Source organism: Chroicocephalus ridibundus, chromosome 4 (assembly GCF_963924245.1).
Source record: "Chroicocephalus ridibundus chromosome 4, bChrRid1.1, whole genome shotgun sequence".
Classification (NCBI taxonomy): Eukaryota; Metazoa; Chordata; class Aves; order Charadriiformes; family Laridae; genus Chroicocephalus; species Chroicocephalus ridibundus.
In genome coordinates, this window is record NC_086287.1 from 28,968,724 (window position 1) to 28,994,823 (window position 26,100).

The 26,100-nt window shown below is 41.4% G+C and overlaps 1 protein-coding gene across 3 annotated transcripts in view; it reads right to left on the bottom strand.

Moving 5' to 3' along the window:
* Positions 1-26,100, bottom strand: part of TTLL5 (tubulin tyrosine ligase like 5) — a 141,365-nt gene that overhangs the window by 79,157 nt on the left and 36,108 nt on the right. For 2 of the 3 annotated variants that reach the window (XM_063333498.1, XM_063333496.1), the window contains exons 13-25: positions 22,770-22,851; positions 21,157-21,218; positions 20,323-20,414; positions 16,069-16,110; positions 12,888-13,001; positions 12,417-12,508; positions 11,743-11,805; positions 10,740-10,778; positions 9,674-9,819; positions 8,367-8,658; positions 5,402-5,522; positions 3,597-3,743; positions 1,204-1,304 (exon numbers count right to left, since the gene is read on the bottom strand). In XM_063333498.1, the coding sequence (XP_063189568.1) occupies positions 1,204-1,304; positions 3,597-3,743; positions 5,402-5,522; positions 8,367-8,658; positions 9,674-9,819; positions 10,740-10,778; positions 11,743-11,805; positions 12,417-12,508; positions 12,888-13,001; positions 16,069-16,110; positions 20,323-20,414; positions 21,157-21,218; positions 22,770-22,851 (1,393 nt within the window). The remainder of the gene's footprint in view (positions 1-1,203; positions 1,305-3,596; positions 3,744-5,401; positions 5,523-8,366; positions 8,659-9,673; positions 9,820-10,739; positions 10,779-11,742; positions 11,806-12,416; positions 12,509-12,887; positions 13,002-16,068; positions 16,111-20,322; positions 20,415-21,156; positions 21,219-22,769; positions 22,852-26,100) is intronic. The other variant, XM_063333497.1, reaches the window with a different exon arrangement.

Genomic DNA, 26,100 nt, shown 5'->3' on the forward strand with positions numbered 1-26,100 from the left:
ATAGAACTCTATCTGAAAAGCAGCAAGATTTTTCTTGGAGCCTGTAAGTCTGCTGCAGTCATGACTCCAATTATATTAGCAAAATGTAAAATTCATTGTTATCATGAGAACATGGCATCAGAAGAGCCTGTAAAGCCTCCTGAACTCAGTTAAGAAGCCTCAGCTATCACCCGCTTCTAATCAGTCACTAAGGGCTAACCAAACAAAGAAAATGAAAAAAGAGTTTTATAACTGATCATGAAAAAGAAGCAGTGACTGTCAACCTTCCCAGAGAAGGCAGAAGGGCATTAAAAAGGCAGATGAACTCTACCTGTCCAGATATTGACAGGGGTCCTTACCCATATAGGTATGTCATATATGGGTCAAATAAAGGAGTCAAAAGCAATCAGTTTAGGTGCTCAAAAAATCAGAGACTGAGGATATAATTCCAGTTCACTGAGTAATTTCAGACCTCTCCATAGTCAGATAGGTATAATACCATTATTTTTCATCCAATGCTACAGGCCATAAAGAGTAGTTACCTATTTTCAAAATACATTTCCTACCAGACTCTTATAAGTTTAAGGCAGATAAAGTTCAGAGCACGCACAGTTAGAAAATGATGCTTTTTCATTGTGAAAGTAACTGCTTGCACTGGACTGCCTTAGCAAGCCAAATAAGAGGCTAGGATGAACACAGGGAGCCTAACTCCCTTTCTTCCTCAACTCAAAGTCCAGACCTAGAGAGTTCCTGAAGAGAGGCAGCAAGCATAAGATTTATTTCTGAGACCAGAAACTTGAAAATCAGAGCCACAACAACTGTTCAACCACAGCTCAAGGACACGTGAGCAGCAGCTCTAGTTTCGTCTCCTTCCAAAGTACCACTGCATTTGCTCCAGCATCACAGGAAAGGAGACCATTAGCTCACCACCATCAGTTTGAAAATTACAAAGACAAGGACAACCACTGCTGTCCCTTGGGAATCTACATAATGGTCAAAACATCTACAGTATGTCCTTCTCTATGCACCAGATGCTGACACTACAAACATTTTGTTGCTGGAGGGCGAAAAAAGACAAGTTCTGTCCCCCAGCAAGAGCAGGAACAGGAGTAGGTCAATAAAGGTATCTAGAGGCCTTTAGATCAATCGGATAATCTTTAGAACAATCCCATTACCTTCACAGCTGGGAGATCCTTTGTCAAAAGGAATAAAATTCATTCCTACCTTGCTTTGGTAATAAAGTTCTGAAAACCTTCAGGATTCACGCCCTCCTCCTCCTCTTCCTGTTTCTTTTTTGATCGCTTCTGAACCATCTGCTCTGTTTCCTGTTAATAAGCAGTATCAGTAAGTGTCTCTGTGTAGTTACTTTATGATCCATGGCATAGCTACAGGTCAGGGAACACAAAAAACCATTCCATGGGATCTAAGAAAAAAGAACATCAAGGCCAAAGAGCCAAATTGTAAGTATTTCACTATATGCAACAGAATAGATAAATACAGAGAACCCCAGAGACAATATGCTAAGCATCCACTAAACTCCTCATTCCTCCACTTGGAGCTTATTAGAATTGATTTGCTGAGAAAAGGACAAGTTTTCACAAATATGTGCCGCTCCTTCAAACATACTCTTCGCTGGGACATAAGGAAGTATTGAAGGGGGATTTTTTCCTTACAGATATTAGGTCCCCTTTCTACTTTTGCTGTTTCTGTCATAAATACAGAGTTCCTCAAAATAGCTTTTATTTGAGCATCTGTCCCAAAAGGAGATATTCAGGAAGAAAGGACAACAAAAATATCAAATTTTATTAAAGAAACTCAGTCCAGGAGGTCTGTTGAGGGCATCCACATTTCCTACTGTAAACCAGGAGTTCTCCTCTTCAGTTAATTTCTCTTGTCATGCAGAAAATTGCCAAGGGCTTATCTACATACCAAAAATATACTGCTTTAGCAAAAGCAAAGAAAGTAAAACAGTACAGCCTGTGGCAAATATGCATTTATACACTAAAATATACTGGAATAAAAGACGGTAAGCCTTTGTGCGTGAGAATGGAAGCAAGTTCTCAGATATAAATGATCTATTTTACACCAGTAGAACGTGTTTGTATCAATACAACCTCTCATGTCAACATTTTTGTTCATTGAAAAACCTCTACAGGCCTGTCTGAAATACCAATACCAGCATACGAGCTTTATCCGACCAGACTTGACCCCCACCTCGTTACTTCCTAGAAGGTACTCTGACCATTCCCAGCATGAAAGGGTCAGATACATCTTTTGCAAGATAATTCAAGAGGGGGAAGTAGCTGCCACTCTGGGACACATCTCTACTCTTCACTACTTAAGGAAAAGTCTGGACAACATACAATCTATTTTACTTAGTTTGCTGGATGTATTATCTTTTCTTCTGTGTCATTACAGAAGATACGTGATGGCTAGTAGGAGTCCCCTACTAAATATGAAGTTACAAGTCAGTGAAAAAAGTCTATATGTTGGAATCAGACATCAAAAAACCTCATAGCCTAAGAGTCTCTCAATGGCTTAAACACGTACGTCCTAAAACCTCAAGTGATCTGTTCTCACTTGTTTTAACTGAGAAAATATGCTTATGCACTGATTTATTACCAGTTACACAGTTTTATTTTGTGAATTTACTCAAGAGTTAGTAGAAAATCCTGATGTTTGAATACAATTTGAGTGGAAGTTATATCCAAAGCAGCTGTGTTCCTCACTCACCACAGAGCCACTCGAGTGTTTTGTGGTTACTCCTAACACAGTAATTCAGTGAGCATTAGGCATACAAGACACTCCCTGAAACAGATTTCGTTCAATACCAACCTTGCCTTGACAGATCAAGTTACCAGATGTCACTTCTGACAAGCTAAAATAAGCAAACATCCTCTGCTAACAAGTAAGAGCTTGGAGGCCAGCGTGCACAACAGCCTCTGAAAGCAAAATTTAAACTACTTTTGCTCTAACACTAAAGAAATGCTAGGGGGCAAAGGAAAGGGGAAACTGTTCTTGCAAAACAAGGATTAGCATGAAACCACTATGCTCAGAACAGTATCTTCTACATCTTAAGAGGTGAAAATTATTTAAATTAGGACCTATTTCTCCTTATCACTGAGCACACAGAGACCCATACTACAGATAGCTAGCAGTCCCTCAGTATACCAAACAAATGGTAAAATACATATTTCATACTGTTCTGTATTTAAAAAATTACCCCTAAAGAAGCCTCAAAAATAGGGAGAAATAGAAAGAGGCATTACAAAGCACTAGAATCGAAGACAAACCAAATAAAAAGCAAACTGCCAGTTAAACTCCATTTCATTTCAACACTTCTCCTTACTGTTATGCACACGATTACCAGACTGCTTATATAATGTAGTAATACTGTTGTCTATCTGACAATTTGAACAGACACGTGTCCCGGTTTGGGGACACGTCAAACTACCATCACTGGATGCACAACTTCAAACAGACCATATAAATTACAGAACAGAGCCTTTAAAACACCCCGTTGTCTTGTCTAACACAGCAGTCCAGCAGGAGATACTTTAGAAGAAGAGAACAGAAACCAAAACAGCTACCAAAAGAAGAATCAAAGAATTACTCACCTTGTTATAACAGATTATGAACTCGCCCAGCTGGTGAGCCAGGATACGACGACGATCATTTAGTCCTAAATGACGGCTGGGGAGCAGCATCCTCAAGGACTGCTGAAGATTGCTGGCAGCTCGCTTCAGAAAGCGTACCACAAGCTCCTGCAAGCAAGAGAGATGGAGTTAACAATGGACCAGCTGCAAGATGTGCGGAGGTACTACAGCAGCTAACGACTGGCAAGAACTAAACACACTGTCCTGAGAAAGTGAGCTGATAACTGGAAGGCAAAAGCATTCTGCAAGATGCATTTTTATATAGCCCTACAAATCTAAGGTGGGGGGTGAAGAGTGATGGTGTGCCTTGCCTGAGGTGGGTCAGAATTGGGAACACTTGAGGAATATTTGTCTGAAAAGCATGGCAGATGAAGAAAACAAAAAAAAACCATGCAGCAAAAAGCAGCAGCAACACATAACCACCTGTAAAGTCCAATACCTTAGGAGAACATTTCCAAAAAACAACCTGTAATGTGTTAAAGAAAGCCTGTGATGAAGCATACTGACATAAAACCCTCTCAGCACTATCACAGGGAAGGGGATCTTGGTCAGATACCTCCACTACAGTGATGTAGCCCCATTTCATCACTTTTCATATATGTATACTATTGCCATAGCCTCTACACAGCAACAGATGAATACATCTACAGCCATGTAATTCCAATCCCCCACCATGTCTGTTTGACCTCTGGTGAGGGAAGCATATGGCAAGGCAGATCCTAAGGCGAGATGCATCCTGTGGGTATTTTGAACCCTTTCTGTCTCCTCTCTGGATTTGCTTTTGGTTAGGAGCTCTGGTAATGCATAAATGAGCAGCCTCACAGCCAAACTATTGGATTTCACAGCTCGCCTCTCACTGCCATTACTCCAGGCTGGTTTGATCTGTTATTTTAAACATTATTTTTCACAGTACAGCAGACAAAGTGACTCTCAAAAAGCCAGTTTTAATTTCCACTTGGAAAGAGAAGGGGTAACATTTTCCACTGAGTCGACTGATTATTCTTGACACACAGTTTTATCTCAGAACTGCATTGGCTGTTTCCCTGCAACATGCATTTAGCAAGAATACATTTGGATTTGCAGAAAGCCCCAGAGCCTACTGTACAAAGCTCTTTTAGGAAGGTTTGTGAGGGGATCTGGGCTTGCTGCACTCTTTAAAATGTATATAGATCAAATATAGGGCCTTAAAATACTGTCTAGAAAAATTCATCGCATGAGGGATTTTTTTAGAAAAATAAACAACACACCTATGTCAGAAAGTAACTTTCTCTCCTCAGTGGCTTTTACTTCCCCCCCCCCCCCCCATCTATCTAGAATGCAAGGAAGATTTCTAAGTGCAGGTGGCTGCAATGAGCAAAACAGTATATAGGAGAAAAAGCTTAACTGGGACCTGTTCTATTTGAGTAGATGTATACTTTAAACACAGCAGAAAACAGATACTGCCAAGTAATCTTAAAGAATGTTAGACAGGAGAATTCAAAAGCAGGTAAGCTCAGAGATCAGTGAAGGAGAACCAGGGAAAGATCTCAGCAGCTTGAATGTCGGCCATGCTCAAGTCATTAAGAACTGTCTATTCTGTCGCTGCTCAGATGTCAGTCAGCAGTCCTACCTTGTCTGTATATTAAAAATACAGCACTGGCAGCTGGACAAAGATAGACAACTATAATCTCAGTTGGACTTCAGTTCTTCCAAGCATGGGAACTGACCTCAAAACTCTCAAGGCAGATTTCAGCTTGGCTTCTCAGTCTAGCCAACACAAAGCTTACCATTTGCTCGTCCTCTTTGGCAGCCCACACAGGATTCTGGATCTGGTCACCTGCCTCCTTCATGAGTCGCAACTGAACGTGCTGTAGATAGGCAGAGAAAGCCCTGCGAGCTTGCACTTTGCTGTGGACCAAGAAAATCAGTGAGCTGTCTTCAGAGTAGTAGTGAGAAAAGTTGCAGAAGTCAGGCACAGCTTATGGACCGAAGTACGGTCAGCAAGGACCTCCTAGGTGCACAAATGTTGAAGCTCAAGGGAAGAAGGACCCTTTCACCCCACCAGTATTTTCAAGGAGACCTTCAGTTCACCAAGATGGAGTAGGTTTTGCAGGACATAGAGAACGCATCTGCTGTCTTTTGGAAGTTCTAAAATCATGTCTAAAAATTGAATGCTCTCCTTCCTTTTTCACAGCCTTAGCTACTCTCTTCCAAAAGCCAATAACATGAACACCAGCAAAACTGTGTATTTTTAACCCAGATTCAAGGCTCTATTGCGCCTCTGTCTTCACAAGCATTTTGAACACCACAACAACAGAACATAAAATAAATAAATGGCTTGGCACCAGTGCCAGAGTTATAACAAAGGCCCTTCGGTTCCCATTGGAAATGAAAGAATTAAATCTGTGAAAGTGAGCTCTTCCCCTGCTGGCCCAAGGACACAAGCCAAATTTCATTGAGCAAGGCACCACTGAAGAATGTAAGAACATCAGCAAAATCTGCTGTGCAGCTGGCTGAACATCTTGGAAAGTTGTGAGCATGAACTGAGAGGACTAGGAGAGACATATTGCTTCTCATTCCCTCACAATGGTAGTCACTCCAGCATATGCATCTGTTGTGAGAGAAATTGCTGAAACCTTTGCCTAATTCTGTTCATTGTCATCTTGGCCTAAACTCTCTTCTCCAACATTCTACTCCCCCAGTCTCCGTTCTTCCTTGTCATTTTCCACATAGTCACTACAAGCTGTCCCTTGAATTGCCAAGCATGATTTCTCCTCTCATGTACCAGTACTGCAATAACTAAAACACGATAAAAATACCTGGTTACAATTCCTTTCTTACAGTGAACTCCAGAATGCGCAGCAAGCCTTTAACACCTCTGTATGCTGCTAGTCACCACACCTACCTTTTCTTCCTCATGTGTGTGGAACATCAGAACACTGAACTCTGACTAAGAACTAACACTCTATATATACATCAGGCCACCATATATCAGAAAAGGCTCTCCCTGAGAGCTCTCTAGGGCTTCCAGGTTTGTTTTAGGTGTAACTTAAACATTTTGTGACCAGAAGTTCAAGATTTGTGCTAGTAGGCATTAAGGACCCCCTGTTATCAACATCAGCACAGTAATACGATTCTTTGCCTGCACCTGATACTTCTGTGATCACAAAATAGGAAAAATGGGAAACTAAAGAAGGTCCTTGTATAACACTGCCTCTCCTCCAGTGTGTGGAATGTTGAAAACCAAGGCCTTAAATGCAGGAACAAGTATCTCTTTTTTTTTTTTTTTGCTTCCCTGCGAATGGCACAGTCGGGCAAACATGTTTCATTCTTCTGTCACCTCTTCACCAATGAGACACAATGCGTGGAAGGCAGAGAAATTACCTCATCAGGCTGACTGAAGGAGAGAGAGAAGTCCTACCACTTATAAAAACTGACTGGAACAGGCCTGGTTTCTTTTGGATTAAAGTTTCATTACTTCAGCTCCTCTGCCTGTTGACCCCACAAGCAAAGCTTTCATCAATGACAGATCGGATGGGGCCAAGGCCAGCACAGTCCTGGAACATGAGGTCACCACAAGCCTTACAAACTTCTGCGGGGAATCCCAACAGCACTGGGTGCTGAGCAAGATTCTGCCAGGAACACCAGACAGAGCTTACGTTCTTGGCAGGAGTCAGTTCTATATATAGGTAGATGACAGCATTGCTATGTTTGTTCTCAAAACAGGTTTCAGAATCTTCCCTGTCACAACAGCAAATGTCATTGCCGCAAGACAACATCAGAACAATCCCCAAATCCATTTGATAATTCATAAGTCCTTTCCGAAACTAAACTAAGAAAGCAAGAATAAGCAACAATTATTTTCTCTGCCTTTGGACATCTTTCATAGAAAACACAATGCTGTTTCTTATCTAGAAGATGTAAAATCCTCCTACTCGGATATATATGATCATTCTTTCTTTTTGCCGTTCCTGTCCATCTGCAAATAGGCAGTTTTACTACTCCCATTTCAGGGGAGGATCGTGCTTCTAAACATCTAGTAGGACCCTGGTTGGTGTTATTCTATACAATCTCCTCCAGCACGTATCTTTTTTCCCCCCCAAGAGACCCATGTATCAGAACACACTCTGCTCCACACTGTCATACTCATCACCAGGCAACAAGATGTTTCAGTAATTGTCACTCTCAAATCTTGCTGTCAGGAGGTGATGACCTTGAGCAGAGAGTAATGTTAGAGGTAAAAATTCTACCACCAAAAATAAAAGCACAGAAGTGAGAAAACTAATTTTATGGAGAGGCAGCACTGAGGTATTCCTATCCAACTTTTCTTGGATACTTTAACATACATTTATACCCACTTGTTTGGAAGTGCAAAGAATGAAGAGACGAATTTTAGAATTCAATAGCAAGCATCCTGCATTAATACAGAGGCATTTTAGAAGCCCAAGGTGGCCAAAAAACAGCTTACATCACCAGATCAAAGAATAGCAATGGAAATTGCGGCTTATGCTTTATACTGATCCAACAGGTCAGGCATTTAGGTAAACTGTCAGTCTTTGCAACTATCTCCCTTCTGTACCAACTAGTTGTTAAGGCAGCCCACAGCTGGACAAAAATGCAGGCCCCTTTTTCTAGGGTCCTCTTATCTCCTCACACTCATTCAAAATGTGGCACTAAGTGTACATCCCCCATATTTTAACCAATATTAGCTGCTAGTCAAAGCTCAAGGCAAAATATGCAGAAATGTCTCACCTCAGGTTTCCGTGCTTTTGAAGAATCTGCAGCAAGTTAAACTGAGATTCGGAGTCCAGTTTTTGAAGAAACGGCTCTCCTCCATCTCCAGTTTTCTTGTCAAGTTTTTTTGGCAGCCTCTCCTTACAAGTAGTTTTCACTAAGTCAGAGAGCTTTGGCTTGCTTTTCAGAGAGCCAACAGTTCTATCTAGCTTTTCGTCTTCATCCACCTCCTCTTCCTCCTCACCTTCTGTGTCTGACTTGAAGGACAGCTTTGTTGCGTCTGACGTCCCTGTAGTAGAGGAGAAATCACCTATGCTGGTTTAGAAAAAAAAAAGAGAAGTGTGGAAGACTGGCCTGCTATTTATACCCTTTGGTTTACTACTAAACTCTTTTCTGCTAGAAGGACAGAACACCACCATTTTACGATAGCATCTTAAGTATTGCTGCCCCTTATTATTCTTTCTGCTTGTGTATCAAACACTTGTGAAGCAAATTTTTCCAATATCAGAGAAAACAGAACAAGATTTTTGTCTTAACTTTACAAATAAAGAAATAAAAGTTAAAGAAACAAAGGCATTTTCCTATATTTTATCCTGATTCTTTTATATATAATGACATATATACACTCATACTTGATGTATATACTCATTTTTTGTATCTTCATGTCAGAAAAATGAAAACTACAAAATCTAAGCTTCCACATGTGCCAATAAAGATCATACACCTTACCATAGTACCAAAAAATCATGTTATAACATACAATCTCTCCCATTGCAGTCAGTATCACACAGCTACTAAAAAAAGTTTAGATAATGGCTGCAGGAACGGACACTTATGAGGATCATTCACCTCTGTATCCTTTTAAAGTTTTTCCCCACATCAGCTTGGATAAGAAGGATTTCTGTCTTTCCAAAAGCTTAGAGTAACTGCTGTGTAGGAGAACCAGCCTGGAAGGTCCCAAATTTTCATCTTTCTCTGAAAAGCTGTAGGACTACAGAGGCACACATACTGTTGAATTCTTATACCCAAAATGCAACCACAAGGTAATCATTATTTTCTTGAAGATGAGCTTTAGTCATATACATGGGGATGTGGAACGGTAGGAATGAAGTCCTAGGCACTAAGAAGGCAGGGAGCTCAAAAGAAGAATGAAGTGAAAACTATTAACACTTGGAATGAAAGCTATGAAATGAAAACTTCAGCCTGTGAATCCCTTTAGGGGCTTCAAAGGCCAGAACAACCCCATTCACGCACATTTCAAATTAGAAAGTCCTTGCTTGCTTTGTTTTGACTAGCTGCTCGTGTAAGACTCTAGCCATGCATACCTGATGATCTTGTCCGTGCTGCTCTAGCCTTGCCGTGACATCGCCGGCGCTTCCGTAACTCCAATGAAACAAGCTTTCTCTCATAAAAAAGAGCATGAGAGTCCCCAGCTTCCAGCCTCATATCCAGCCTTCCATTAAAACCTGCTCTGGGAAGTATAATAGAGAGACATCCTCAGTCTCCCTTTATACTTCTCTTCCTGATGATACAAGAGACTTAGGAGATTAAATTCATTCAAGAAACAGTTTTTCTGACATGGGGAAGAAATATTTATGGTCAGTCTAACTTTGCTCTATTTAAAGCCTGCAAATGTTTGAAGGGAGTCTTACAAGTACTTTATGGAACATCAACTCTCAAAGCCCCAAAATGCACTTATCTACTGTCATGCTTTCATGACTGAGCAGCATCTGTCCACCATGCAGCAGCTCAAGGCACAATTAACAGGGAAAACTGCGAATTCCAAGAATACAAAACAATGGAGGGCAGTGGGAAGACAGCACACGGACCCGAGCCCAGTTTTCTGAACCTTTCATTTAGATAGTTTGTCCTTCACTGTTTGGTCACAGATAAGAATTTTAACATTATCTGAGCGAAAAAATGACAACCTTTCTACAAGTTCTCCCTAAACCAAGAGAGGAGCCCTGCCAGATTTCTTAAGGGAGACAAACATCACTTTCTGCCAGTGCACAAAGATTCTGCAAAGTGCTCTGTATGACATAAGTGGGAACATCCACAGAAAATTCCTGTTGCTCCATTTATCTTTTAGATACAGCAAAGTGAATATATGGGTATGAGTCCAAAACTCTCATGCATTACAGGATCTTTTGAGAGAGCTCAGTGATGCAGCTTATCAATATGGTAGGTAGGAGAAACCCTAAAAGGAGCAATTTTAAGGTCCAGTCCAACAAAACTTAAGCTCTCCACATGCTGGGATACTCTTTGCTCACTGTATTTACTTTTCTAACAGGTAGAAAAGGTGTTGACCCAGGACTTGGAAGATGAAACTGGAAACCTAAGTTTAGAATAAATCCTACAAAGTACAAATTATTTAATTAAGAAGCCATTTACCGGGAATTCTCAGGAATGAAGTCTCTTTTCATCTTGCCCCTACAAAGAGAAAACCAGCAAAAATTACCTTCTATTATGGATCACCGACTGGATTAAGAAAGCCTCCAAAGTCTTTCATATGTGCAATGAAAAGACCAAATTTACAGAATTCCTTGTGAGTTCTATCTTAAAGGAGAAAAGAAAGGCTCCAAAAGAGGAAATCTGAGAAGCTGTTCTAAAATTGATGCTTGCATCTGTCTGGCTTAAATTTGAAGCTACGCTCTAGACACATCCCTGAAAGTACACAGAAAAAAGAAAAATAAAAAAATTGTACAGTGCTGATACAGGAAGAACTTCTGTAAATATTGTCTCCTCAGTCAGCAACCTTATCCTTACTCTGTAGGTACTTTATTATGGATCTCAAATTTCTATAAAAACCATGTTGAGAAGGAAGGGTGTTAAGCATACAGTAAAAGATACTGCATACAGCTCTCAATGGAAGTTCAGCTAGCAACATGAACTGTCACTTCCACCCAAGCACAACACAAGGAAAAAGACATCAAGTCATACTTGCACAGGTCAAGAGATAAGGGTACTAAACCTTTGGAGTAAATTTCAGTGCTTACTTTACATGAGGACAAGCTCTAACATGACTTTAAACTTGAAACAAAAGGCAAGCAAGGACCACAATAACCCTTTCACAGAGAAACCTAGGTGCTCAGAGGTTTTTCACGTCTATAGTCATGTTTTTACTCCAATGACTCCCATGCCTTTTGCGTGTTGTCCTTTTTGCCCTTGGATTCAGAATCACAACACAGAGAAGTGTGAGAAACCTCCACAGTCACTGGCACACTAGAGAACAGACATGCAACTATTACCATCCCTGTCAATTGCAGACCAGTGTTTATAATATTGCATAAGTGGATTTGATCCACTTGAATCCATTGAATCCATTGAAAAGGAATCAATCCTTTTCATGCTGTTTCTGCCATTTGCCTCCCTCCCAAATAGAAAAACTTTCTACCTCTCCTGAAACAGACGTGTAGCCAGCATGTAGTTCATTGATGTCTTGTGCTCTAAAAAGGATCTAGAAAAACAAAATACAGGATGTATAAAGATAGAGCTCAACACAATGAAAGACAGCATAATACAGAAATAAATGATCTATAAAAAAACATCCCAGAAGTAGACTGAGACAATATGCTGTACCATAACAGAAAACAGGAAAGGAGGCGAGCTATCACTTCTCAGCTGAAGTTGCTCATGAGGCAAGAGACACAGAGAAACATTACAGACTGGAAAAATTAGAAAAGCATAATACCGTATCAGTCATGGGATGAGTCCTATATTGTGCTTATGGCCTAATGACAGAGTACACAGTACGTGCAGCTGTAGGATATAAAAGCAGATAGCAGGAATGGATTATCTGAAGTGAAGACATTTTTTATCCTGACAGAAAAGCAACATCAGAAACAATGCTTGACAGCCTTCCACAAAGTGCAGTCAGGCAAAGCAGCAACAACTAAAAACAAGTGATCAGAAAAAAGCATCCTCAACACTAAAATAAACTCTAACAAAACCCTTGATATGTGTCTTTCTGATTGCTAAGCCGGTTGATCGACATATACCTAACAGAATATCGCTCAACACAGAGCATCAGCGCAACGCTGAGCCATCCTATTGGATTCTTATTCTTACCCATAAAGGTCCCATGTTAATGGGGTAGGGAATATCCGGATGAAGCCTCCTCTCCGTTCATTCTCCTCTCTCACTCGACGAAGAACTTTTATCTTGGAATAAAAAAAAAAAAAAAATAGCCAGCAAAACAGATACAATGAAAAATGAACCCTGGAAAAATCTCTGAGTTTCAGAGGACAAAACTATTACTGCAGTCCTGGGAGCGGGCTGGGTGCATATTATATCCTTAAGCAATTTTATTTTGCATTTAAATTCTGAAGGAGTTTATTCCTGCTTGGAGCACATATGTATGCCTGGCATGACTGAGGGCAAGGGCAGTACCAGCAGCAAAACTCAGCAGTTCTGTTTCAAAAGTTATACTACTTCTGTCAATTTTTTTGTACTTATATGCACTTGCTCTTTGCTGAGCAAATAACCCCACATATTGCATGAAAGCCAAGGTAAATAAAAGACAGCTAATAGCTAGCTTACCTCCTCAATGGAGAGACCTAGCATAGAGCTGCCTTGCCTTCCTGTTGCTTTTTCCCTCCCTGAGGGCAGTGGGTTTTTAATTTCAGCATCACTGGCAGACAGAGGACGGGTACGCTGTAGAGACAATGTGAATCCAGATTTTTCCCTTTTCCTCTCTCAATTTACTTTTTTTAAAAAGTTACATTCAAATTCTAGGACCCCATTCCCAGCAGAATCTACACTCCACAGTACTACAGCCAGAATTCACAATTCCACACTCCAGCTGTTGAGAAGTCGACACCTCAGCAGGCTCTAAGTGGGAGTATTCACATTCCTAGTTTTTAAGCACAGCAGCACTCACAATTCAGGCATCAGTGCTGGTATTTACGCCCCCATCCCCTTCTGGAAAACACACTCAAAAGCACCAAAGCCAGGATTTCATACAGAGAAGCCCTCATCCAAGGGGCACTAGAGCCAGCATTCACATTCACAGGCCTCAAATACACTTAGATTCACACCTCAATGGTACCAGAACCATGATTCTCTGTTCCAGTTGTGTCACTACACTAGAAGAACAGAACTATAATCCACTGATGACAAAGTTGCAGGGAAAAAGTGAAAAATTCAGTTCACCACCTGTTATTCTTTCATTACTATACTGCTGGGTCTTAACTTGCTACTTCTCTCACGTATGGACAGATCTTGTATATGTACATAAATACATCAGGCAAATTTGCACACATAAGCAAATTTTAAAAATTAAGAAAAGAAGTATTTGCAGACAGTCTCTCCAAGGTCATTCTTAACCTGATGGGCAGTCCTGATCAATTCTAATAGAGGACAGGAATTCAAAGTGTCTTCAAATTATCAGGATTATAAAATCTTAAAAACCCAGCAAGACTGAAATCCTTGAACATGTTCTCAAGTACACTTAACTGGGCCTAAGACCAGCTACAGATAAACTACCTCTGTAAAAAACAGCATTAAAAGAGTCTAGCTGAGAAGGTCTCAGGCCTTTATACAAAATTCAACTTTTCTTTTAGCACTATACTGAGCAAAGAATGCCCAGAACACCTTCTTCATCTAGAAAGAGAAAAACACAACAGAAAACTTAAGATGGATAAGCCCAGGGAAACACCCCATACTGCTCAGATACAAATAAAACTCGTGGCAAGATCAGGTTGTATCTTTATTTTTAAGGACTATTAGAATTGAATTCCATTCCCTGTTTCATTAGAAACTGCAAGCAGCTATTCAGAATCTGCAGATGAAGCAATTGCAAAAGCAACAGGCATTGCGCTAGAATGGGTTACACTGCAGTGATTGTCACAGGAAGATGAAAAGAGAAAACAGACATAGCAGTTGCCAGCTGAAACATTTCATTAAGCCCAATGAAAACTGATTAAATAAAAACAAGAGAAACAAGACAATCTGGATGAGAAGGTAGGTGACACAAGCATTTACAGAAGAAATAAAAATGTCAGTAGTCAAGGTTTGCTTGATGCTGTAGATGACTAAGTTGAAAGGCTTTTTTTAGTCTTTCTTCCTAAGCTTTCCTCCATTTCAAAAGCAGAGCCCAACAACTTTGCTTAATAACTTCCTCTAAAACCTCCTCTTAAAAACCATTTCCTGACATTACCATAACAATCATCACGTGAAAACTGCTGCTCAAAGAGAATATTACAGGAAATTTCTCATCCTATCAGATGATCTCCTTTACTAAGGAAATAATTCAATGAAGTCATCTCCATTGTATCATGAGACAATGGAGATGGTTTCATTGATTACAAACAGAAAATGTATGCCTACGTATTAGCAGCTCTGGCTCTTAAAACTAGTGAAGCTCTGGTTCCTACCTCAGAACAAAGTACAACACTGTCAAAATGCTAGAGAAAAAACTAACTTTCCCAAACTTCCTCAACACACACTTTTTTTTCCTCCAGCGTTTCACTGCAGAATGCTCTCTGACTGTAGCACGGAAATGTCTCCAACTTCACAAAGACCTTGTTTCCTCTTTGACCCAGCTTATCTTTAAAAGTATAGATAAATCCAACCACTTTGTTTTATCTCCAAATTCTGCAAGCATCTCTGGTTCCCACATCATGATTCTAATTATACTAAGCACTGACAGCAGTTGGCACAAAGATCCTTCCTATTCTCTATGAAACCTCATTATTCAATAAGACTCTCCTCTCTCAGCCTCAGCTAAACTTACACAGAATGACATAAACAGCAGCACATAGAATGAATTCAGTTCTCAAGATGATTCCATCTGTCCTACCTTCCTTCCTGCTGGGAAACCTCAAAAAACATGAGAATCACTGCTATTAAGTTCATGCAGGAAGCCTAGCAGCAAAATAATGCCTACCGTGTCCCCACACAACCAGGTGCTTAGAACTGTAAACTAACATTGATTTGTCCATATGGCTTGCAAGGAGGGTGCCAAATACAACATTTAGAAACGCGGAGCAGTCTGACTTATGCTAACGCTAGTTCTACATTTTTCCATTAATAAACCCTTATCTCTGTATCTATTTTGACCCAGTTCACTCTCAAATTTTTGTAGTTTCCTTCAGATGACTGTCTCATAGAAAATAATTACTTCTCTTATGGGGCAACCTGAATTTTGTCAATACAGATTCACCTGTGCTATCCTTTTCATTCAGACTTATTCCATCCCCTGTAGTACACAAGACAAAAATTCCTCCTCCTTCTTTTTGGTGTGATATTCCTATTCACAGTTGCTTTCACCAGCTCTTCCTTTGTTTTTGTACTTTCCTTTTCAATGGCCTACCAAATCCAGAACACTGTGCTGCCACTGTCTTCATCATTTGATGACCAGAGTGACAACTTTATCTTTAAACATCTATATCCAATTTCTTTAAAATGCAGTTCAGAAATACTTGCAGGCTTAAAAACTTTGAGGTATTTGACCCAGCTGACCTTGACTCTCAGCACATCTCACCTATTCTTTTTTTTAAGGTGCTAGAACCCATGGTAATGTTTTTCCAACCTTTGCTCTAGCCACATGGAAACATATGCCAGTACCTAACCATCTCCTCTTTTCTTGTTGACTTCTCCCCCCACCAGGCTACTTAGCAGCAAAATATATTTGGGGACCAATTGCACCAAAGAGTATTGTACAAGGTAATATTTGAAGTTGTGTCCCTTATATCGGTGAAGGGAGCTGAAGGGTACTTACCAATCTGGTGCTTGCTGTTTGCAACTGCGCAGACACAGGACGCTGCAAGAGACACACACAAAGAGAATAAAAGCCTTGTGTTCTCCAAGACACTATCATCCTTGCCTGAGTTGCAGAGAAGTGAATGCCCGAAAGCAAAAGGGTATAACTGAAGTCCAGAGATATAGCTAAAAGCTTCTATCATCTCAGTTCAGATCTTCTTCATACCCTCCACAAATGTATCCTGTTCTCATTCCAAACACAGCACTAATCCTAATCTCAGATGTGCTCAACTGTGCAGAACGAATCTGCACATACACATCATTTTCAAAAGCACACAGAAAAGAGCTCTGCAGAATGGATGAATGAACTCAACTTTCATGACCAAAATCCTTATTTTTTTTAAGATAAGAGCTACCCAGAGGAAAATATTTAATAGCTATGTATTAAGGAGAAACAGATGTTGTTGAGTAGAATTGTTCTTAGAACAGAAAGTGTAAAAGAAAAATAGTGAAATCCTGAACAACCAGAAGCCTTTTCATTTCAATATCTCAAGAATGTTCCAGTTCTTGTGGAGAAACAAGATTCTATTTAACATTGCAAAGCAGGTGTAGAAACATCAGCACAATGTCAAAAGGTACCCTGTATTATTTATCTGGCATCAGGCCTTCAAGCAAAACCAGTTTCATGACAGGGGTAGGTTCAAAAGAAAACTATTACCATAGGAGCTTAGATTTTTCTTGCTTTCACGGTATTCGGGCTGCCTTCCTCCTCTCCAATGCCCAAGAGGAGCAAATGGTGTAAGAAAGGATTCTCAAGAGACCTATGTATCATTTCTAGCTGTACTACTGCCAAGTTCTTCTCTACTGGTGATCTATACAAAACAGGTCGAGATCCCTTTATTGCTTACAATTAATTGAAAGAGCTACAACCCTGAAGAAGCTTTGGACTCAGCCATGCATCCTGTAGATACTCACCTTACCAACTATTCATCTCTCTTCCAGTGACTCAAGACTGAGTTTTACAAGAAGTGAAATGTTGCAATTTCTGTGAGTTTTCCCTATACCAAAACAGACAGTGTATGATACTCTGTCACTGAGCAAAAATAACTGTTCGTTTCTTAATTGAACTTGTTGCATGTCCCTCACAGAAGCATACGCCTATTTGCCTGAGGGGAAACGTATCTGAAAGTCCAAATGGACTAATATGGGAGACACTGTTGTGGGTGTTTACTAGAGACCACTGGATCAGGAAGAGGAAGTCCATGAAGCCTTCTACAGACAGCTGGAAATAGCCTCACAATCACAGGCTCTGGTTCTCATGGGGGACTTCAACTGCCCTGACATTTGCTGGAAAGCCAACACAGCGGGGCACACACAGTCCCAGAGATTTCTGCAGAGCATTGATGATAACTTATTGACACAGGTGGTGGAAGAACCAACAAGGAGAGGTGCTCTGCTGGAACTTGTGCTAACAAAGAAGGTCTGGTTGGGGATGTGAAGGTCAGGGGTAGCCTTGGCTGCAGTGACCATGAAATGGTGGAGTTCAGGATCCTGCATGGAAGAAGCAAGGCAAAAAGTAGAATTACAACCCCAAACTTCAGAAGAGCTGACTTTGGCCTCTTCAAAGACCTACTTCAAGGAATCCCACGGGCTAAGGCTCTAGAAGGGAGGTGCAAGAGAACTGGTTAATATTTAAGCACCACTTCCTCCAACCTCAAGATTGGTGCACGAAGTGCAAGAAGTCAGGCAAAAGAGGCAGGAAACCTGCATGGATGAGCAGGGAGCTTCTGGGAAAAAAAACTCAGATGGAAGAAGGAAGTTCATAGAATGTGGAAAAAGGAACTGGCCACTTGGGAGAAGTACAGGAACGCTGTCAGAGTATGCAGGGATGCAACATGGAAGGCTAAGGCCAGCTTGGAATTAAACCTCGCAAGGGATGTCAAGGACAATAAGAAGGGCTTCTTCAAGTGCATCAGCAGTAAAAGGAAGACTAGGAAAAATGTGGGCCCAGTGCTGAATGAGGTAGGTGCCCTGGTGATAGAGGATGCAGAGAAGGCAGAGTTACTGAATGCCACCTTTGCTTCAGTCTTTACTGCTAAGGCCAGCCCTCAGGAACCCCAGGCCCTGGAGGTAGGACAAAGTGCCTGGAGTAAGGAAGACTCTCCCTTGACTGAGGAGGATTGGGTTAGAGATCATTTAAGCAAACTTGAACCCACAAATCCATGGGCCCTGATGGGATGCACCTGTGAGTTCTGAGGGAGATGTCAGATGTTATTGCAAAGCTGCTCTCCATCATCTTTGAAAGGTCATGGAGAACATGAGAGATGCCTGAGGACTGGAGGAAAGCTAATGTCATGCCAGTCTTCAAAAAGGGCAAGAAGAAAGACCCAGGAAGTTACAGGCCAGTCAGCCTCACCTCCATCCCTGAAAAGGTGATGAAACAGCTCATCCTGGATGTCATCTCTAAGCATGGAGAGGAAAAAAAAAAAAAGAGGAAAAAAAAAAGTCATTGGGAGTGGTCAGCATGGATTCACCAAGGGGAAGTCATGCTTGACCAATCTGATAGCCTTCTACAATGGAATGACTGGCTGGGTAGATAAGGGGAGAGCAGTGGACGTTGTCTGCCTCTACTTCAGCAAGGCTTTTGACACACGCTCTCATAACATCCTCTTAGATAAGCTTAGCAAACATGGGTTAGATAAGTGGACAATGAGACGGGTCGAGAACTGCTGAATGGCAGAGCTCAGAGGGTTGTGATTAGTGGCACAGAGTCCAGTTGGAGGCCTGTAACTAACAGTGTTCCCCAGGGATCAGTACAGGGTCCTGTCTTGTTCAATATATTCATCAATGGCCTGCACGAGGAGAGAGAGCACACCCTCAGCAAGTTTGCTGACGATACAAAACAGAGGAGTGGCTGACCCACCAGAAGGCTGTGCTGCCATTCAGCAAGACCTGGACAGGCCTGAGAGTTGGGTGGAGACAAACCTACTGAAGTTCAGCAAGGGCAAGTGTAGGGTCCTGCACCTAGGGTGGAATAATCCCATACATTGGTACAGGTTAGGGGCTGACCTGCTGGAAAGCAGCTCTGCAGAGAGACCTGAGAGTTCTGGTGGACAAGTTGACCATGAGCCAGCAACGTGCCCTTGTGACCAAGGCAGCCAATGGTCTCCTGGGGTGCATTAAAAAGAGCATGGCCAGCAGGTCAAGGGAGGCCATCCTCCCCCTCTACTGTGCACTGGTGAGGTCACATCTGGAGTACTTTGTCTAGTTCTGGCCCCCCCGGTTCAAGGAGGACAGGGAACTGCTGGAGAGAGTCCAGTGGAGGGCTACAAAGTTCATCAAGGGACTGGAGCACCTCTCTTATGAGGAAAGGCTGAGAGACCTGGGTCTGTTTAGCTTGGAGAAGAGAAGACTGAGAGGGGATCTTATCAATGTTTATAAATACTTAAAGGGTGGGTGTCGAGAGGATGGGGCCAGACTCTTTCTCAGTGGTGCCTGGCAGCAGGACAAGGGGCAATGGACACAAGCTGGAACACAGGAAGTTCCATCTCAACATGAGGAAAAACTTCTTTGAGGGTGACAGATCACTGGAACGGGCTGTCCAGAAAGGTTGTGGAGTCTCCTTCTCTGGAGATACTCAAAACCCACCCAGATGCGTTCCTGTCCAGCCTGCTCTAGGTGAACCTGCTTTGGCAGGGGGATTGGACTAGATGATCTCCAGAAGTGCCTTCCAATCCCTAAAATTCTGTGATTCTGTGAAATGACATAGGTGATCTCCCTGCCTTTTGTGAGTGTTCCACTTCCACAGATATTTATGGAATCGATCTCATAGCCAAAAAGACATAGAGAACAACTGCCCTTCAGCATTACAGTGCTAAGAAAGCACAGTCTCAGCAGAAGAGGTCATGGACAGTCACAGCAAGCCACATGAGGTAGGTCTCAGTCCAAGGATCCACAGGAAAGGAATGAGAGATTCCAACAGTGAATGGGAAAGAAGCCTTACATTTCAAATGCAAAAAGCTCTTTCTGTCTAGAAGGTGGTCTTGGAGACATTCATAAAGCTCTAGGGTTCTGAAAGCTTGTTGTTCACAACAAAACAAAAGTGGCTGAAAAGCCCATAGGTCAGGTGCATCCCCTGAGTCTCTTCTGTAGTGATGCTAGAAATCCAGATAAGCCCTCATGCACTCAACTGGCTCTCTCACCTGTGAGCCAAATTCAGGGAGAATGACTTTCCTGCTATCCTCCTCAGTTCTGCATTGTTGGAGTCACTTACCTGCAGCTTCTGGTAAGGATTTCTCCTGGTAGATTCAGACGAATGATAAATGGCCCGGGTTGACCGCTGGCCTGGATCCTGGCACACGAAGCCTATGGGCATCAGTAGCCACATGAGAACTTTGAGACAGGCAAACCCTGAAATATAAACCTAGCATTCCTGTTAATGATCTCAGTCTATACATGACCTTCCTGTCCCTGCCCAAGGACCAAAAAGGATGCTTTTATATTTTATAACTTGCTTTGTTTAATCCCAAACTGTATATTGCATTACATTTTTTGAATAAAACTGTAACTTGCTTCAAAACCAAATACTTATATCAATAAGATGGGTTACTGAATAACAGCATAGAGATAGGCTCTATTTCCTGAACAGCCGAGCAGGTTACCTGATAACAGTTCTGCCTCTTTTAGTACTAGGGGTAAGCTGCAGCAAGTAACTGAGCCAAGATGTACTATGGATGCCTAAAAGGTGCTGTGCACTAGACAGTCATGCAGCCTTCACAGTCATGACTCCACTTCTAACATAGCCTAACCAGATCACACACATTCAACAAAAAAAAAACAAAGCAAAAACCCCATGAATACTGATTCTGTGGGCTAAGCAGAAGTCACCTGCTAAAGAAAAAGAGTAGTGTCATCAAATACCAACCCAGGGACTCTTAATACCACCTAAACATCACAAACAGCCAGATTATTCTGAAGCTGAAGTGTCCACATATAACTTCCCAGTGCTACTCCTCTACGATACTCATCTAATAACATGCAGCTCATAAATCTACCTTTTATTGGTTTTAAATGAGGGAAAAATCAAAGAGCTTTTTGTTACACTCACCTACAAGAGTGAACATATCTGAGAGCATGCTGGCTTTGATCTTCAGGTCCAAAGGAGCATCACTATACCCACATGCAACAGAGGACAAGAGAACATTATTTGTCTGGCACTAAATGAGAGGAATGTATCAATGTTCAAGATACCTTCCAATATAGTTTCTTTGTATTGGTCCTTAACACAGATAAAATCAACACGGAAGGAAAACTAGGTGATTTTCACATGCACAGGTAAGGATGAAACAGCAACACATTAATCTATTTATCCTTTTTCACAGCTTCAGCCTTCTAATACAACAACATATGCCCTTGTTTTAGCTCTGCTTGACTAGAAACACTTTGTTTGAATGTATCTATGTTACGTTTCATGGAGTAGATAGAGGTTGCTCTTGTAGAATTCTTAAAAACCACAATTACCTATGCCTCTTCCACATAAAATCATGAAATCAGATGGGTTAGTTCTAATGGGTGGGAACAAATGCTTGGGGAAGGCGATAGATTGAAGAGATCAGACAGTGTGGACAGATGGGAAACATCCATAATTTTATCGGGCGCCGGGGGGGGAAGGTAAATCAATGGATACAGTTCAGATCAGAGAGGCAGAGTTTGATTCCTTGTGAGCAGAGAAACCAGCCATGTTTCACAGCACAGTGATAGATGCCAATAGCTTGGACAAAGAAAGTGGCAGTCATAACAAAGCAGAGCAAATGATACAGATGCGAGTTAAGAGTTTTATGTAGCAAAGGATGCAAATAATTCAGTGTGTATATATATGAGCACAAACCACTAAACCAGGAAATTAAGTGTTGTGGAAACCTTCTAGTTGCAACTGAAAACAAAATGGGTACTGTGGGAGTTAGGGTTATGAACAGTGTGTGAAAAAATTTCTATGCAGCATAAAGAAGGAAGGAAAGGAAGAAAAAAAATCAGGAGGAAGGTAAAGTATGGCTATTCTGGGAACATATAACTTAAAACTTATTTATACTGTCATAACTGAAATATTACTACAAAAATTACTACAAAAGTGTATTGTGCATCTGTGCTCCTGTAAAGTTAAACAGTAGTCCAGAAAACACACATAGTTGGATATCTACAAAAATAAATTCTCGAGTTTTATTAGAGTATGAGTGTCAGCATAAGCCAAGACAACACTACTCTACTCTTTAGATTTTAGCTAAAGAGAGTACTAGACCAAAAATTTGAGCCCAAGTATACATCTACATACTCAAATCAAGCATAATGCCTGAGCTCTGCTTGGACTCCAAAATCTTAAAGATTCTACTCAGCCAAGCAGATTGAAACCCCACACAATAGTCTGGAGAGTTTCAAAATCCAGCTATGATGGGAGATTATGAAGTGTTAACAATGATGATGGACTGTGGAGGAGAAATAATTAAAAAGAAAATGGAATCCCAACTGGGTTCTTTCAAAACCTATTGCTGCAATAAGTTTGTTTATGCAAAGGGAAAAGCAAAGGACTATCCTCTCTGTCAATTTTAGTAGTGGAACAAATACTCTGCAGGCATCAAGAAATCATGCCCTCCTAGGACCACAAGGTTCAAGGACAACCCTCTCTAGCAACAGTCCCAGCCTCATATTACACCGGGAATCGCTTACCAGGCCAGTGATGGGGATAGGTTCACCTCCAGTAGCCAGGGCTTCAGAGTATCATCGATAAGGACATCAAAACCATACAGTTCTGAAAACACAGAAGAGACTGTAAGTTTACTTTACTGCACCTTTAAACATTCAGGTAAGGTCCAACATTAGTCTCTATCAGGTCATCTCTATCTGTATAACTTATGTTAAATCCAGTGAACTCTCTAGGGCTGAACAAATAATAACATTCTGTAAGTGAGAAATTTCACTTCCTCAGAATCAAGATTAAGTATATTCTGTTTGTGGGGGAAAGAGGAAAGTAGAAAATGGGTCTTAGGAAAGTATTATATAGAAAAAGAAACTCTTTGCTGTCCACAAACTGCAGTTTTTGCAGAACTCTACTATTCCCCCCGCCCCCCCCCCAAGTTGACACAAGCACAGCAGGTCAAATCTACTTCTTCCATTGGATCCTCGAAACAACAGAACTTCATTCTCCTTTTCACTTTTTAATCCCTATATTCATTGTTCCAGTCATCTATAGAAAATCTTGCTTCTTTCAAGCATCAGCTTCTTTTCAATGACTCTTGTACGTTTTTCTGTAATATCCCCATAGGAGTACAAGAGTCTTCTCCTCAGCGGCTCCATTTACATGGACAACCTCCCATAACTCTTTATCTTATTGACAGCTTGCCACTTCACAGCAAACAACTATAGAAATATTTTTTCTTAGTTTCTGAAACATTCATAACATATTACATCTGCTAGATGTGTTCTGCTCTACACAGGTCAGATTGAAGCCAGCTTCCCATTCCAAGACCGATTTTACTATTTCACTCTATACACACATTCTCTCTAGTTTCGAAAGAGTTGCAAGAAAGATGCTACACAAAGACAACTGTAAATCAGAAGTTGGCATTAATGCAGTTCCCTCTTCCAGCATTAAGAAATGCAGTTAATGATCATCAGGGCAGTTTATGCACATTTTTTCCAAAACACCGCAGAGCAGGGTATTGGCAGAGAAGAAGGATTTCCACAGAATTAACCAGCTCCCTAGTACATGGAGTGAAAGCAGGAGAATTTCTTTGCCATGCTGCTTTCCTTGAATTCGGGCCTCAGCCTTTTGTTGCCTGCCTGACATTGATGCTGGCTTCGGGGAGCTAGACTGCTTGACAAGATCTTCCCTTGCAGACAGCTGTGCAAGAGCTCATGTAGCTTAAAATGGGAAGTTAAAGAGCTGGGGGGAGGGAGCTTGGAAGGGGAGTAAATGGTAGCAGAGTGAGTACTGCCTGCTCACTTTTCTAGACTGTGTAGCCAGACATTGAGTGGGAAGCAAAACAGCAGAGAGTTAAGGAGTTGGTTCACTCTAAAGAAATGAGGCTGAATCTATGTTTGGCTCTCTTGCTCCCCAGATGGGAAAGGCTGCAGTAAAGGGAAAAGGAGGAGGTGGGGATTATAAGTGTAAACATTAGCAAAGCATTTTGACCAGAAGAATATTCTCATGATTTTAATACATTATTTCAAAATATAATCTTAGGTTTGGTGAAGACCTGTGACTCTTAATGGCGCAGCAAACTTCAGTGGACAGGCAGCTCATGCCTGAGACAGAAGTGAGCCTGTGGCAGCTGATGGTCTGCGACCTCCCAACCCCTCTCAGGAAGCATAACATTTTGTTTTGACTAGCTTTTGCTTCTTTTGCTGCTGGCCATTCCCTCCTTCTGCCCCTCAAAGGACCTTTGCTAGTATTTTGGCACCTCTGACTTCGTCCTCCTTTCCCATACTTTTCTCTCTTCCAAATCACTTGCTCTTTAAAATTCCCTCTTTTCCCACCCAGTTACTGACTTACTCCATCTACTTTTACAAATGCATATGGGAAACCTCTTGACCTTAGCCAGCCTGACTGTGCTGCTGGTACTTTACACTCCTTTCCTGTCTTGTTTATTAGGACAATGAGCTCTTTGGGGCATACCTGTTGACTGAATGCCATTGTTAAACACAGACATCTAACACCATCTGCAATGCCTTAGGGTTCCCTAGGAAGGCTTCACTGCTGCTCCATAATGCCCCAAGGCTCATGTATTCTATGTCATGTCTACAACCCCTAAACAGATACCTGTGCTACCCTCAGGCCATCCCAATCTGTGCAATATCCATGTTCTGGCAACAGAATCAAGCCTCACAAGTTCCCACATAGGGCTCAGCACAAAGGGGTTCTCAAGTCTGCCCGGGATACTGGGGCACAAACAGAAGATAAATTATCTGTGGTTTCAACTATCCCAGAAATATCTCCTCAGCCCTCTTCCACATTTGGAAAATGTACTACCTAGATTAAACACAGAAGTATCCTTTCTACTGTGAAACTCCACTATCATTTGTAAACATAAATACCCAGGTAGCACAAAGATGTGGAGTCACATAAGCATAACACAATCCAAAATATATCCTCTGCAATTACTAACTTAAGCAAGACCGCCATTTCAGTCTATAGAGAGAGTAAAGAAAACAGAATGGCTGAGAGAAACACATGCCTCAGGCTGCGGCAATAGTAGGTTTATGACAACACACCTTGCACAACTATTATTATTAAGGGAAGAATAGAAGAAGCTAAGATATCCAGTTTCCACACGGCCTTCCCTTGCTCTCCTCCTCTTGCTACTACAATACACAAAACCATGTTTCACCCTTGCAGTTTGCTGCAGAGATTGGAATTATATCAGGAGGTACCAGCTCTTGCCAAGACTCAGCAGAAACAGCCTGCTCTCCCCTCCGACCCCCATAGAGAAGTCACTGCTGACCAAGCTTCCCATCCTCCCAAGAGAAGGGCTAGCTTCGCACTCAAGTCTAACAGCAACAGTTCAGCCAGAGATTTTTTTGCCAATATCATTATTTAAGACTAAGAGAAAGGCTAGAGACATGGTCTCAAGCGTTTTGGTTCTGGTAGACTACCATGTATTCCAAGTTTGGTTTATAATCTTGTCAAAGACTGCACTGGCACTCCATTTTAGAAAATATCCCCACAGACTTTGCTATTCTCTGTAAGTTTAGAAACTAAGTCACAAGTGATAGCCTGGTAGCGCAAACAATGTTTTAATAATTTTGCATAGAATGAATAAACTCAATTCCTAGAGGGTTGCTGTAATTCTGGTCTTTGTTTTCAGCTTGTTCACTGGGGAAAAAGAAGCAGCTTTACTGCAAAGTACATCTTCTGCAATTGAATGGAGGCAACCTGAGGTTATGAAGGGACACACACTGAAAAAAAGTTGCCCAGCATGCAACTCCTCTGCTTTCGCAATAAAAACTGTCTCATTTTAAGCAGGAGCATATCTACAGACATTCCTAATGCAAGGAACTA